We start from the raw sequence: 15,319 nt of genomic DNA on the forward strand, positions 1-15,319 counted from the left end.
TGTGGAAGAAGGAACATAACCGTGTAAAAACACACTATCATTTCATAATTACTCAAAATTCTAATTACTATGCCACAGGCACAAGGAAAAGCAAAATACACTCTGGAGACACAGTATCTATGATTTACTTTGTCCTTCCTCAAGTATGAATCAATCTCTATTTCCTTCCGGTAATTTTGCAGAAGTAAAATGATCTAAAATACCTTTATTTTTTTCCTGAGCGCGTCATTAAATGTTAAGCGGACTTCACAGCTCCTTTTGGGAGCTGGCCACTCCATCTGACCCTTTCATTCCGCATAAGCATTCACAGGGGACAGTTTCTTCTTCAGGGACAGAAGCGCAGGTTGGCTCCTTAGAACCGGCGCTGAGTCACGGCGTCCACCCCAGGATAAACTCCACAGCCCGTGACAGAGCTGACTTCTCTGGGCCTCGGTTTCCTCACTTGTAAAATAAAGGCAGCAGATGATAAAACCTAACGTCCCCTCTTTTCTAACGTTCTAAGAATCATTGTGAAAAGACCAAAAGCTAAGTAAGGATGGCTAATCCCATACACGCACACACTAAAAAATGTAACTCTGGTTTTCAAGTCACGATTGTGACTTCTCATGGAAGTAACGTTGCTGCAATATGAAATACTAGTAAATGTATATAAGGAAACTAATACCATACAGACATGATCTCATCAGAGTTTATACTCCTCTTATTCTTTTTATTACCTTTTATGGCATCCTAGACCAAAAGCTCTGGCCGTCCTAACATAATTTACTATATTAAATATTGAGGTTTATGACCCTGATATTCTATCAAACTCCTCCTAAAGGTTCTCATAATTCCTTATTTTGTTAAAAAGAAAAAAAAGGAAGGAAGAAAGAAAGAAAGACATGAAAAAATTAAGCTATAGATAGGTTCATGATCTTTGGGAAAGAAAGTAAAAGTTCTAAAAATAGGATAATAGGGAAATATGAAAGACACAATATAGGAGAGCTTCCATTTTTACAGCTTTCTCAAGTGTTAGCTCAGAATAAACACATTTCATAAAATGCGGCACATAGATATACTGAAGGAGATAATCTGCTTCCCATTACGTGGAAATATTATAGAACAGAACTGAGAAATCTGAGGGATGTTATTCTTCCTAGATCAAAAGGGTTTAAAGGTCTCCTTTGAAAAAAAGAACTAAGCTTCATTACAGTAACAACAAATATATTTTTACTGGAAAATCAAAAAATGTTTTTTATAGAGAAATCCAATGTCATGCTCAAGAGGCGTATTTCTCTGGAGCCAAGAGCTGACCTTCAGGAGCAGGGTAGAGGCCAAGGCACCGGGCAGGTGAGAAAGCGATGCTCGGGTTTCCACGCTGCGTTTGGAAAACCGCTGTCTCTCAACGGTTTTCCGTTGAGAGAGTTGAAAAACTCTCCCTGGCTGTCAGAGTTTTACTCAGAATATGACCAAAAGCACCTGCAGTGAACAGGTATTCTGACTGGCATTGCTCCTCCGTAAAACTATTCCAGCGGGTGATCCCCCAGACAGTCCAGAGAACAGCCGGTGTGTACTGATTTGCTGGATGGCATTAGCCACATCAAATAAAGTGGCTACATATATTATCCAAACACTATTCAAAAATGAAAGCACTATATGCCGAACTTAGTTCTCTGGTGTTTAACCGAGCACATTTATAGACTCACGATACTGCACATTCCTGGTCAGAGACAGAGCAAACTAAAGACACTACTCACACGACAGTGTGTCTTTGTTTCCTGGGCACGTGTACGAATGCAAAATGCACAAGTAGGTGCTGAATAAATGCTTAAAAATAAAATAAAAACTCTGAGGGTTCCATTGTACTTAAATAAGATTGAAAATTTCATCAAACAGTAAATTTGAAAAATATATTGCCTGAAACATAACACCTTCTGTCAAAACACTGCTCTCTGTGACAGCATCATTTTGAAAAATCAAACACATATGGCAATGACAACTTTGCAAACTTTATAGGCTATTTTAATTATACAGAAGATTTAACTCTGCTAAGTCTCTTTCTCCAGGTGTGGGACACACTTACGTTTTCGTATATTACAATCTATGTATTGCATTGCTGGAGACGACAGATGAGAAAATGAAGCTAATGAAATACTATGAAAACGACACCATGAAAAGAGAAAAGGCCATCTTCCGATAAGGACGATGGCCCGCCATCTGTCCCCCTGCCACTCGGTGACAATTATAAATACCCCGTCAGTTTTCCGATGGGAGAAGGTGATAAACAACGTCAAGACTACTTCTGCAGACTCGGCTGCTCCTTTCTGATCTGATCTGAGGTCTAACAGACGACTCAAAGCAAGGCTCAGGGCACTCGCTGACTAATTGGTCACGCTGTGAGGACGGAAAGGGGTCTGAGCTCAACACTGGGACAGGGACCGTCCAGCTGTGCCGAGGCAGGCCTTGCAACCAAGGTGTCTCCTTCGGATGCTCAGATGGCAAACATGGCAAGTGGTGGAACCACCCGGCTGCATCCTGAGACATCATCTCGTAACGTCCCAGTAACAACAGCGCCACGGGTCACAAATCGCATCAGCCTTTCAACACAAAACCACAGGAACAGGAACACTCAGAGACAGTCGGACTCCCCCCGCTCAGAGTGGCTTTAAGGGCCCCGGGGACAAGCGCTGGGGGCGTTGGTGGCGGCACATCATGCTCAATGGCACCAAACAAATGGTCCCTTTCAGTCTCTCAACTTGTCAGTTTTGGAAAAGGTTATACATAAAAGCACAAAAGCACAGTAGATATGATACAAATACAAACTAAATGTAATATATACACAAAATAAAAATGTAAACACAAAGTAAAAGAGAGAGAAGTTACACCAATCCAACACCAGACAAAAGAAACTACAGTAGCGATCTCAATATCGGACAAGGGAGCGAAGAATGTCACTAGGAGAAAGAAGGTTATTTCGTAAGACTTCATCAAGAGTACATGAAAATCACTAGTGTCTAAGTACCTAATAACACAACTTTAAATTACATGAAGCTACACTAATTGAATTGCCAAGAGAAATTTTAAAATTCACAATTAAAACCAAAAGATTTCGGTATCCCTCTCAAAAAATGGATAGAACAAAATTGGGCAGAAAGCCAGCAGGGACCCAGCAGGCGAGGTGACGGTGACTTTGTGGAGGTGAGGTGCACACACGCCCAAACTCATTCCACTGCAGACTTGGAAACACGGGCGGTTCCATGTGTGACAGGTGTACTCCACAGCTCTTTAAAAACATCAACGGATTTCCAATTTGTGTGAACCTGGGCATCATAACACTGAGTGGAAAAACAGAAGTCCAAAAGGATGACATACAGCATGGTATTTTTCTCTAGAACAGAAAACTACTGAACTAAAAGTGTACTCGTGAGGGTTCCCCCTGGATGCCGAAGGGGGCAGTAGAGGAGGGGAGGAAGGAGGGGAGGAAGGAGGGGAGGAAGGAGGGGAGGGCCGCTCAGGCACCACTGCCCAGAAGGAGGGTAGCAGGGTGACTGCTGAGCAGAGGTAACAGCAGAGGGAGAGGCACTAGGGAGAGAGAGTTCACACCCCGAGACAATAAAACCCATCAGCAGGACAAAATATGTAAACAGTTACCAGCACGATGATAAGTCTATGTGACCTGTGTACCAAAAAATACAGACATGAATAATAGTAACAGTATAGTAGCAGTGTTTCCATTTTGGAGAAAAATTATTAATAAGGACAAAAAAGTGTGAAGACATTAAATATTTGCATAACAATGAACAAATCTGATCTAATACATTATACATACCCAGAGAAAAAATGTATTATTCCTAAAATTGTATAATGTATTAAGCTATAAAGAAAATCAATAAACTCCCCAAAATAGAAGCTACTTAGCCAAAATAGCTGATCGTCATGCAATAAAAGTTGAAATGAAAAACAAACCAGGGCTCATGTGGCGGCACTGATTTCAAAACCAAGTGCTACACAGAAGATTAAGCTGCCCCTGTGCCAGATGTCAGTCAAATCCAGGGGTCACCTCACACTCCCCAACACACCCACTCTCACAGAAACCTGAACAAAAGGTCCTGCCACCCTTCTAATCCATGACCTTAGAAACACCACTTTGTTTAAAAGGAAACACTTCAAAAGCCCATGAATTATTTAAAGATAGAATGAACCTACAAGAAATGTTTAGCAATCCGGTGAGGTACACACACACACACAAGTCCGAGACAGGAGCATCCCAGCACGCCACTGAGAGAGTGTTCGAGAGGTATCCACGGTCACCAACCTCATCTGTAACCGCAACACAACCTCAACCCTGAAATTCTAATAGGATTTTCACAGCTTAATAAACTAATTGCAAAGGTCATATACAAACTGAAAGGCAGAGAAAGAGCCAGGGCAATTCTGTAAAAGAATAAAGAGGAACAAACTCAGCCTATTGGAGATGGAAACAGAGATGGAAGCAAGAAGACAGCAAATAATATCCACTCAATTCTTAGAAGTAATTGTCAAGCTACATATCTACGCCCAGTGAAAATATCTTTCACAAACAAAAGCACATACAAACAACCACAAAAACTCAGAATTTCCTGCCAGGAGATTCTCTCTAACCTGAGTAGTGAGTATCTCATAGATAATTGTCTCACTATTGTTGCACTAATAGTATGTATACAGCTAATGCCCTTAGGTATTTATAATGAATTTCACCACAACATTTAAAAGTAGAAATAGACAGACCATACAAATACACGGTTGCTGACCCCTGGCTGTGCGGGTGAATGTCCTTTCACATGTGTTCAGTGTCTGAGAGCCACAGAGGAAGGCTGTCACTTGGTCAGAATAGAGAGGAAGAAGAGGTTACAGTAATTTTACCTTTTCACCCAGAGAAACTTGGAGATGGAAAAAGGAAAATAAGAAGGACAGTGCATTTCCCAGGGAAGACAGGTGTGTTCGGCAAGCGAGAGCGAGGCCGAACGTGTCGTCCGGAGAGGACCGGGGCAGCTGGCTGGGCTCCATTCGCACGCCAGGCTCTGCGGTCAGGAAAGGCCCTGCGGCCTAGCTTTCCCAAAGGCCTCCTTCCTACGTGCGATGAACCTGTGGCTGGTGGAAGCCAGATGGCCTTCAAGGGGGCAGAACAAAGACTACGTCAGAGACTCAGATGCGCAGGCCGAGAGGACTGAGGGGTGGCCTGGGAAGAGCAGGTGACGAGCTCACCAGCCACTCTTCAAAGCAGTGGCGCGGAGAGCACGTAAGTGAACAGGTGAACAAGGACACCGGCTGGAACCCAGACAAGGGAGAGGGCACCTGCCTCAAGATCCGACTCGTGCTCCTGACGTGGGGTCACGAAGCCGTGCCCTTCCACACACTGACGCCACGGCGCGAGAGGAGCAAGTGGCTGGGGACTGAGGGCTGTTTTTCAAAACAGGCCGTGTACTAACTGGAGATACTCTTTAAATTGTTGGATCACACTAAGGTTTAGAACGATGAAGGAGGCTGAATCAGCGAGATGGCCACACAGCCTCCGCACACCCTAGTTAGCTGTGAGTGAATGTACCACCAGAACTCCAAATGGTGGGAAGAAAATGCCAGTGAGAACCAGCCCCAGGCGTGTGTGAGCTACATGCTGTGTGTGTGTGTGTGTGTGTTTCTCTGTCTCCTCGCGCCCTCACACAGAGCTACTAGCACCTCCCATCCTGGGAAAGAGAAAATGAAGGCAATGGAAGTTTTGTCCTCTAAGAAGGTAGGATGTTTTTGGATTACTTCTCTAGCTTAAAACCTACCTTACTGATGTATTGGGGGGGAGAATGATTTATTCTAAACGAGTACTAGTTTGTTCATTTCCTTGATTTTCTGTTGCAAAGCAAACAAGGTTTTTCTTTGCATGGTTATAACAAGAGGGTAAATACTTCTGCTTCTGTTCACAGAAGGCAAGCAAGGGGAGGGAAGGAACGGACTGACTAGGAAGTGTCTGCTGTTCCCCAGACCGCCATGGACGCTGAGAGGCAGCTGCTACGGCCTCCACCTCGACGCTCACCACGCTCTGGCCAGGGGGCTCGACTTACTATTTCACTAAACAAGGGACGTCTTTATGTTTCTGCTAATTGAAAATTTCATTTTTTCCTTCAACTGCCTAAGTAGCATATTTTTCCAAGTTGTATACTAATCTGGAGTTTGTAAAGCCACACTTGCTTGTAAACATCCAATAAATGATGATTAATATAAGATCCTTCATGAAGCTCCTTTTCATACTTCCCATGAATTAAATGAAAATGAACTATCACTTTCTCTATATTTATATACACAGGCTCACATTCAGAACTTGTATAATCTTCATGCTTTTAAAGCCACGGAGTCTCACAAACAGAAACAGATGGATTCAAAATTTCTTTTAAATTAACTTTTAGACCTAGTTCTTTATATAGGGTTAAGTGTACTTCACACGACCCCCACAACACTCAGCACCAGCTTCTCTAGGCGAATCAAACAGCAAACTACCAAAAAATGAGTATTAATTAAAACAAACTGCATTATTTCTCCAGCAATGCACACAAAAATATTAAATTCTGGAATGCATTTAACTAGCACCATTTGCTTCGACCTTTAAAAAAAATCACACACTTTCATGATTTGGATTCTAAGATAATAAAAGAGAGAAAATCAAACAGCTAACAGCTCTTTGTGTGAAGGCTCAAGAAACATTAAAAATTTCCTGATCAAATTAAAATAAAAACACAAAACACTAAACCCTTCTTGTGGGGCAACTACCCATTATATTTAACAGGATTAAAACAAAATGTGTCAAAGATCAAGAGTAAGTTATCCGGTATGTCAAATGCATAAGGTCAAAGGTACAGTTTTATTAGGTCAGAGGTGGTATAAATAAAATCTTGTGTGCCAGAGAAGAAGGGTCACAGACCTTACGTATATAACATAAAGACATCACAGATGACAAGTAATAACTTTAAGTAGAACAAGTATGTTTACTATAGACACCTTCACTGATTAAAAATGAAATTTCCACGTGAGAAATAAAACACTGCCTTCCTATACCACGTAACTCCTGTGCTGTACCACACACTTGTGTTTGGGAAGAAGGGGTTATAACTAAAGTCACCACCGTCGTGCACGGCTTCGTGACAGCAATTCTGGATTTCTGAGAAATGCGACAGTGGATTTCACGGCTGTGCGAACATCACAGAGGCACTTACACACACCTAGATGCTGCGGCCTGCCTACCACACGCCTGGGCTGTGTGGCGTGGCCTACTGTTCCTAGGCCACGGTCTGCACAGCATGTTACTGCACTGAGGGCTGTGGGCAACTGTGACCCACTGGCAGGGATTTCTGTGTCTAAACGTGGGGAAGGTGCAGTCAAACGGGACACCTGTGGAGGGCGCTCACCGTGCCTGGGCTCTCAGGGCTGGCACTGTCTGGGTGAGTCGGTGAGTGGGGCGTGCATGCGAAGGCCTGGGCAGGACTGCACACAGCTGCGACCTTGATTAGACACTTGGCCTACACGAAATGTGTTTCTAAAATTATCTGTCTTCGATAATTCGATTACCTTAGCTTTCCGCAATTTTTGTACTTTATAAACTTTAAAATTTTTAACTTTTCAACTCTTTTGCACTAATACTTGGCCTAAAACACAAACACACGCCCTGAGAGGCTGGCTTGGCGAGCTGGAGCATCATCCCGTACACCAGGAAGTCAAAGGTTCGACCCCCAGTCGGGGTGCCTATGGGAGGCAACCAGTCCATGTTCTCCTCTTTCACATCGATGTTGCTCCCTCTCTCTCAGGTCAGTAAACATACCCTCGGTGAGGATTCAAAAAGGGTAGGGAATGCATTAAACACACATCTGCACCTACACTCAGTAAGGCCCTCAGAGAACCACAGTAACCTTTCCCAGGCTTCTTGGGAGATGCTTGACAAACACGGATTTTTCATCTTTGGGTAGTTTTAGAAATTTGTTATTATAACTAAAACCACTAAGTTCACAGGTTAGTAATGCCATCCATATCTCAAAAACATTTGGCTAAAAAAATTTATAAAAGTACTTATACAAGTCTAAATTGCATTGAAATAATAATTATACATTGATAAAGCATTTCCAGAAATTTCCAAATCATATATATCATTAATTTAGTACACTATCATATATACTATCATATAAAACAGCATATTATTTTATATGAAACTTATACTGTCAACTGTTAGCCAAGAGAAGTAGAGAATCCCTAATAATTCTTTATATTATTGAAGTATAAAAATGCCATAACCTGTTTTATACTGAAATTACATAAACACAGCATTCAATTCTCATTTCTACGTCCCTTGTTAATACGTGCACTAAAAGAGTAACGCGTCTGCGCACCAGTACAGTTATTAAGTGCCCACGCAGCCCTAGGTAGCCGCGGAAACGCGCGCACACACAGAGCCCCGGTGGGAAGGGCGCGCTCACCACCTCCTCGTCGGACAGCTCCCGCCCTTGGATGCTGCTGCTGCCCCGCACCGCCTGCTGGTGCTTCCGCCCTCGGATGTGGCTGAACAGGTACACCTCTGAGGAGATCTGAAAGCACACGCCCAAAGCCAGGAGGTCAGCACCGAACTACAGCTCATTCCCAACGCTGCCCATTCAACCCATGACACCATACGCAGGCTGATGTCACTCTAGTGTCTGTGCATGAGGCTTGCTTACAAACGCTTGCTTTAGGACGCAATTTGGAGAACCCTCTAGAGCACACACGGTCCCAAAAGGGCAGGCCGTTAGAGCTAACCCTCATGGATGCCTCTTCCTCTAAGCACCAGGGTTCAAGCTTCGGCACGGAAAACACGCCTTCCCTTTTTTTGGTTCCCATACTGAACAGCACTGCCTCGGGCTGTCACTAAGCAGGCACCTGTCCATGACAGTGGCAGCTGCGTAATTTGGAATTTTGTGGTCCTACTTCTAAATGCTGATATTATTTTTGTACTGCTTACTTTGCATATAAAAAAAACACAGAATTCATGGTACTCAGCAGATGCCTTAAATGAGTTTTAAAAATCAAGGAGAGTGCATTTTCACAGTCCAACCAACCACAGCCGTAACCCATACTGCATTTCCGCCGTGTTGAGCAGGACCACCCACCAGGACGCCGCACAGAGAACACTGCTTCTTCCTCTCGTAAGGGGTCAGTTTGGGGGCGTAATCGGGGTTTGCATGCCGTCCACTGCTCAGCTCAGCAGCCTTTTCTTTCCTCTGCTCCATCTGCTCCATGTGTCTCCGGATGCTTTCATCGTGCTGCAGACGAAGGCAGAGTGTGACGATACACAGCGTTAAGCAATTTATACTGATAACCTGAAAAAGTATTTCTGTAAAATAACAGGACATCTTAATTCAACGTTAACTTGAACATGGAGGACGATTCCCGTAAAGCCCTTCAACCTCTCCCGCAGGAACACTAACGTTTCCGCCGGCGGCTCCAGGGAGGCACACCACGGGGCGTTAATTAGTGCTTCTGGAAGAGGTTCCATAGTCAAATAAACGTGGAAAACAGTAAGCAAAAGCTAGAAAGGCTTTTAAACTGTAACTTTATACAGCCTGTCGCGTGTCACTGTGCGTCAGCCAAGACTCAGTAAACGGAGCTCCCATGAAGCAACCCTTCGCCCACTCGTCACACACGGTGCGCCTTTGGGGAGCGGTTCCTGAACGGCTGCAGGAAACGCTGACCCGCGGGTGAGGGCCAAGCGAATCCTCACAGCAGAAAAGGGCTGTCAGGCCCAGGACCTCGACCCCACGCCCACTGTGCTTCTAGCTGTCTAACCTCCAGTGACTTCCCGGAGACAAAACCCAAACACACCAGGAACCACTACTTCAGATCCTGGCTCCGTGCTCACACTACTTCACACGCTGCAGTAGCATCCCACCCAGGGACCCACTTTCCTGCACATGTAACTCGTCTCTTAAGATTCAGGAGTCATTCTCTAGAATCACTTCCCTGACGCCTTCCATGGAGACTAAGTGCCCCCTGCACTTCCACAGCACTGGGTTTGTAAATGAGCCTTCATCCACGTGGACACTTTCTGCTCAGCACTGGAACCTCCCACTTCAGCCGAGGGCCCTGAAATTTGGAATCATGTCTTACTCATCATCTCTGTCCCCACGCCTACCAATAAACACTCCCTGTATTAAACGTAAAGGCACGACAAAGCCCTCGGGCCACACAAACAGGGAGGCTGGCGCGCTGCCACACGGAACCCACTCCCTCTGTGAGGAGGCAACGCGCAAACAACTGGGACAGATGTGAAGTGTTCACACTGCTAGACACGGCCGTGCTCGTGGTGAGGCCCTCCTCCAAATGCCAGCTCGTCGTAACCTCCCAAGCTACAAATGTACAACTCACTGCTCAGTTAAAACAAGAAAGGTTGAGGTGTGTTTAATTTTTCCCCTCAATTGCTTCATCTTGTTAAAACAAATTTCGTTTTCAGAGAGTTGAAGTAGCCCATACGGTGGTGGCCAAGTTGTATGTCTCGTTACCCAAAGATTACGAGGACACACTGACTCGACTTCCTGGACAACCGTTCAGTGAGCGAGACTCCACTCTGATGCGCCCCCGACAGCGCTACAGCGTCACACACGAGTCCCCACCTTGAGCTGGATTTTCTTCTGCAGCTCCTCCACGGCCTCCTGCTGCGCGGCCGTGAGCGCGGCCAGCCGCTCCTCCCGGTCTCTGTGAGAACACGGTGGGGGAACAAACCCCGTGGTTAAAAATTCAATTAGGATTCACAGGCTTATGTATGCTAAAGAGCTGTTATTTTTTAGCATTATTTCTGTCAGTGCCTGTTAAGTCCCAGACGCGCTGCTCACTGAGCATTTGGACAGCAGCAGAGATTACGGGTTAGGAGGGAGGTTTCTGGACCCGGGCAGGGGTTTAAACACCAGCGCTGGGACTGTCACTTAGACGTGGCAGTAAAACCACAGGAAAAGCACAGAGAAGGCAGGAGTGCACGAGCAGGAGAGGAGAGGAAACAACCGCAAACACATCGGGAGACACACAGGGCGGGCGGGCGGGCCTCCCATCGAAACCCTCTGAGTGAGGTCACTGTGGGACTGAGCAGGCAAAGGCTACAAAACAGCTGTTAGAAACATGTTCGAATAATGAAAAGTGCACCAAAATAAAAATACTAAGACAACAATTTAACAAATTGGGAATCTCAGCAGAGAAAGAAAAACATTTCACAAAAGTGTTCCAACAGAAGGGATGAGACATCCTTGGACAAACAGCCGATTCTGGGGAGCGGCACGGAGAACGTGATGGGTCTGGAGCGTCCCGCCCCGCCGGGAAGGAAGGAGTCTGGGAAACAGCCGCAGTGTGAGCGAGACACACGGGCCACGTGAAGGACTCCCAAGGTCCAAAGTGGGACCAAGCTGAGCAAAGAAGTGAGTGACATAACACTGGTTTACAACCCAAAGGACAAAAACCACATCCATGGGTTCACAGTGATGCAAAAGCCAATCAGTGACTCAGTGGGAGAGAACAGACAAATGTCCTGCATCGTAAATAAGTTACGGGGGATTCTCCTATCCCGCAGGGGCGCTGTGCATGGTGGCTTGCTTCCAAGGACCACAGCACAGCACAGCACAGCAAGGGGGGTTTTCACATTAACTCACACAGTGAAGAACCCCAACACACACTGTCTCCACTGGGGATCAAGGTGAACAAATCAGTGGTCAGGTCCAGTCGAGAGCATGAACTTCTGACAAGTCAGGAACACAAACTAACATTTACCCCTGTGGTCCTCCAGTCGGAGTCAGTAACCCTGATCCAACCATGAAAACGCGTCTGTTGACTCCTAGCTGGGGAACGCTCCACCAAACACCTGACGGCACCTCCACACTGTCAAGGGCATCTAAACCAGAGAAAAGCTGAGGCACTGAAGAGCTCAGAGGAGCCCCGAGAGAATTGCCAGCTAAAGACCCGGAGAAAGCACAGCCAGACACTCCCCAAATCTGATGGAAAACAGTAATGCAAAGAGTCAGACAATCATGAAGAGAACCGACCGAGACAAATCACAGCCATGCAGAAACGTGAAAGGGCCAAGATGGTCCTGATAAAAAGGAAAGTGGGCGATAGCATTAAACACCAAGAATTACTACAAAGCTTTGATAATTAAAGCAGAGAGTAAAAAAAAAAAAAAGACCCCTGGCCCAGAAGACAGAGCCCACAAACAGACCCAGGCATCCATAAAATCTTGGTTTATGTCAGAAAACTTAGTAGATCAGTAGGAAAAAGTTGATTTTTCAATAACACGTTAGGGTATTCACATGAAAACACATGGAATTGTATTTCTATCTCAAACCACACAATAAAATAAATTCTTGGTAGGCACACACTGTTAAAGATAAACTACGACATTTTAAAGAGTATCTTATGATTCAGGACAAAAAGGATTTCACAAACAAGATTAGCAAGCACAAGTCACAGCTTGTTCAGTTTTACTACACTGCAATCAAGGATTATATTAATCAAAAGACATCACAACGAGAGTGAAAAGCAAGCCACAACCTACCAAATTTACGGGCAGTATGTGTATCTGGTGAGGAAGCAGTATCTACTAAAGGTAATTCCTAAACATCAATAGAATAGATCCCAATAAAGAAATAGGCAACAACTTGAACAGGCATTATATATTTTTAAAAACTGAGTAGCTGGTAAGTATGCAAAAACTGCTCAGCCTCATCTTTAGCCTTGGACAGTAAATTTTCTCATCCACCACATTTGCCACAATCCAAAGGTCAGGAAAGAAATCACAGGTCAGCAGGTGCACACCAAAAGGGATTTAGGTTTCCCCAACGAAATGCTTTTTCCTGGCCCTTTGCATTTTAAACAAGTGATTGTAAAATGCAGGGATGGCCAAAGGTCACTTATCAGAGTGATGACGCGCTGACCAGACTGTTCCCACCCAAAGACCGTGGCTGAGCCCCTGGGGCCTGGCATCTGCTGCCTGACCACGTCCAAGGCGAGTTCTCAGGCCTCCGATCGCTTATACTCCCAGCGTGTCCCTAAAACTTCCCTTTGCTTAGCGAAGCCAGAATCAAACTCTATTTCTTGCAACCAAAAAAAATCTGGAAATATCAAGTTTCCCATCTAACAGAAATGTTCAACAGGTTTTCATTTTAATATGATGTCATAATGCCTATCAATCAAAATTATTTACAACATTTCTGTATTGGGACTACTTCTTCAAAAAATCTACATGACAGCGATTGGCTTCATTTGACGACTTGATGTGAATATTCACGCACTGCAAGATGTTTGTCAGGATCAAAATCAAGGCAGCAGGTGAGGTACCTGGCTCTTTCCCTGGCGGCATCCTCACGGGCTTTTTCCTTTTCTTGCCTCTGTTGTTCAATCCGAGCCTCTTGCTCTTTCCTCCTCATTAACAATTCCTCCACGCGGGCCTGCCGTTCTGCCTCCAGCGCTCTCTTTCTTTCCTGACGCGGAAGTGTGGGGTAAGATGTTAGACTCAGGTGCGAAGTGAGAGTGATTAAAGGTGACACAGCTGTGACACACACAGATAATCACACATCGATGACACCAGGTTTTCACGTCCCTGACGATCGTTACCCATAATGATCAGAATGAAAGCTATTTTCAGCAGGTACTATGATACTCATATTCTCTAAGAACCTAATAACGTTTCCTGGTTAATCACTTCTAGAGCCTCGTGCTCAGAAATGCTTGTAGAAACGCCTGAACATCATGAACAAAGCACAGCTGACAGAGTTCGTGTCTGAGGGAAGCTTCCAGAAAGGAACTACTGAAGACCAGCTTGTGGCTCGGAGACAGAGGTGCTGCAAGTCAACGCGTTTCGGCGAGTGGGCGCTGGCTCAGACTCCCTAACTGCGTTTCCAGACCCCACTGTTCACCAGCTGGGGGACTCTGATCTAGTCACATCGAATCTGTGCCTCTGTCTTCTGAAACACCAGTAACAACCGTACTTATCATCACCACCACCATCATCGAGGTGGAAAAGGCTTCGTCGACACAGGGCAAGCTGCAGCGTGGAACACTGTGCCCCCAGGATATTCCCGCCCGGTGGAGTACTTCTGCTAATTCCCGCCCCATTACTGTCTGTATGATGCGTTCCTTTCAGCTCACCCCCACCCCCAGGCAGTGCGCACAACCTCTCCTGCCTCCTGTTTACCAGTAACAGAATATGCGCCATAAATCTATACCCTATGGCAAAAGAATTAGACAGGTACCTCCTAATTCTTAAGCCTCCTGGAACCGCTCGGACGGCCCCCACCTCCCCGGGCATCCTGCCTCACCGCCAGGAACGTGTTTACGGCACCCTCCCTCTTCACGCCCGGGACGCAGCAGGTGCTCGGTACACGCTTCCCACACGGGAATCCTACCTGCACGGCCTCGTCACGCGCCTGCTTCTCCTCCTGCCTCCGCTGACGTTCTTCCTGCAACTCATTCAGCCTCTGCTCATATTCCTTCAGTTTTGATAACACGTCATGGCGTTTATTCTGGGCTTCCAGGGTATTTATGAAGGCGATTTCATTTACCTTCAACAAAAACAGGGGAAGTGAATTTCAAATCAAGTTAATTCTCGGGTATATCACAAATATAAATGTAATAGTATTTATATTATAACATAAACAAATGGTAAGGCATAAAACAAAAATTTACTGACTTATGAGTCTTTTCTTTCAATATTTACCTCAAAAATGGATAACAATCCACTGTATATAATAAACCCATTGGCCTCGGTGACAACTGATTAAAAAAGTCTGCCGTGAAAATATTTTTAATTCAAGAAACAAATTAAGGGGCGTATAGACCATGTTATAAAGTTCTACTGGAAAATCACAGTAGCCTGCAGCCACACAAATTACATGAAGGTTCAGGTACATATACGTTATTCTGGTGAGTCTGCACAAACCCTAAATAACAATTATTCTCCCCCGCACATTCTGGCTGAGTGACAGCCCCGGACAAGGTATGGAACCCTAGACCCTGCACCCACCCCTTCACGCACAGCAGTTCCCAGGAGCCACGTGTTTCCCAGAGAGGAGTCTGTATGGGCAAAGTGTAGCTTATGATGAAGCTGAAAAAAGCCAGCAGGGTCAACCTCTGCGTTCTTTACAGCCACAAGAATGCGGTGAAGTGGCAGAGGGAAACCGGGCAGGAACGCCTGGGCTCGCGCTCTGTGACGGGAGCGGAGGCTGCAGGAACCTGTGTTGGGGACACGCAGCTGTCACCACGGGGGTCACTCAGACCCCCAGACACAGACCCACATGTACAGGGCCAGCGGCCTCACAGC

The 15,319-nt window shown here is 45.4% G+C and overlaps 1 protein-coding gene across 4 annotated transcripts in view; it reads right to left on the reverse strand.

Moving 5' to 3' along the window:
* The window catches only part of SCAPER (S-phase cyclin A associated protein in the ER), a 150,443-nt gene that overhangs the window by 97,233 nt on the left and 37,891 nt on the right, over positions 1 to 15,319 (reverse strand). For all 4 annotated transcript variants that reach the window (XM_037053468.1, XM_037053466.1, XM_037053467.1 and 1 more), the window contains 5 exons: positions 14,406 to 14,561; positions 13,339 to 13,481; positions 10,635 to 10,716; positions 9,135 to 9,287; positions 8,469 to 8,576 (listed from right to left, as the gene is read on the reverse strand). In XM_037053468.1, coding sequence (XP_036909363.1) covers positions 8,469 to 8,576; positions 9,135 to 9,287; positions 10,635 to 10,716; positions 13,339 to 13,481; positions 14,406 to 14,561 — 642 coding nt within the window. The remainder of the gene's footprint in view (positions 1 to 8,468; positions 8,577 to 9,134; positions 9,288 to 10,634; positions 10,717 to 13,338; positions 13,482 to 14,405; positions 14,562 to 15,319) is intronic.

Source organism: Sturnira hondurensis, unplaced genomic scaffold, assembly GCF_014824575.4.
Source record: "Sturnira hondurensis isolate 20B ecotype Veracruz unplaced genomic scaffold, ASM1482457v3 Scaffold0007865, whole genome shotgun sequence".
Taxonomy (NCBI): domain Eukaryota; kingdom Metazoa; phylum Chordata; class Mammalia; order Chiroptera; family Phyllostomidae; genus Sturnira; species Sturnira hondurensis.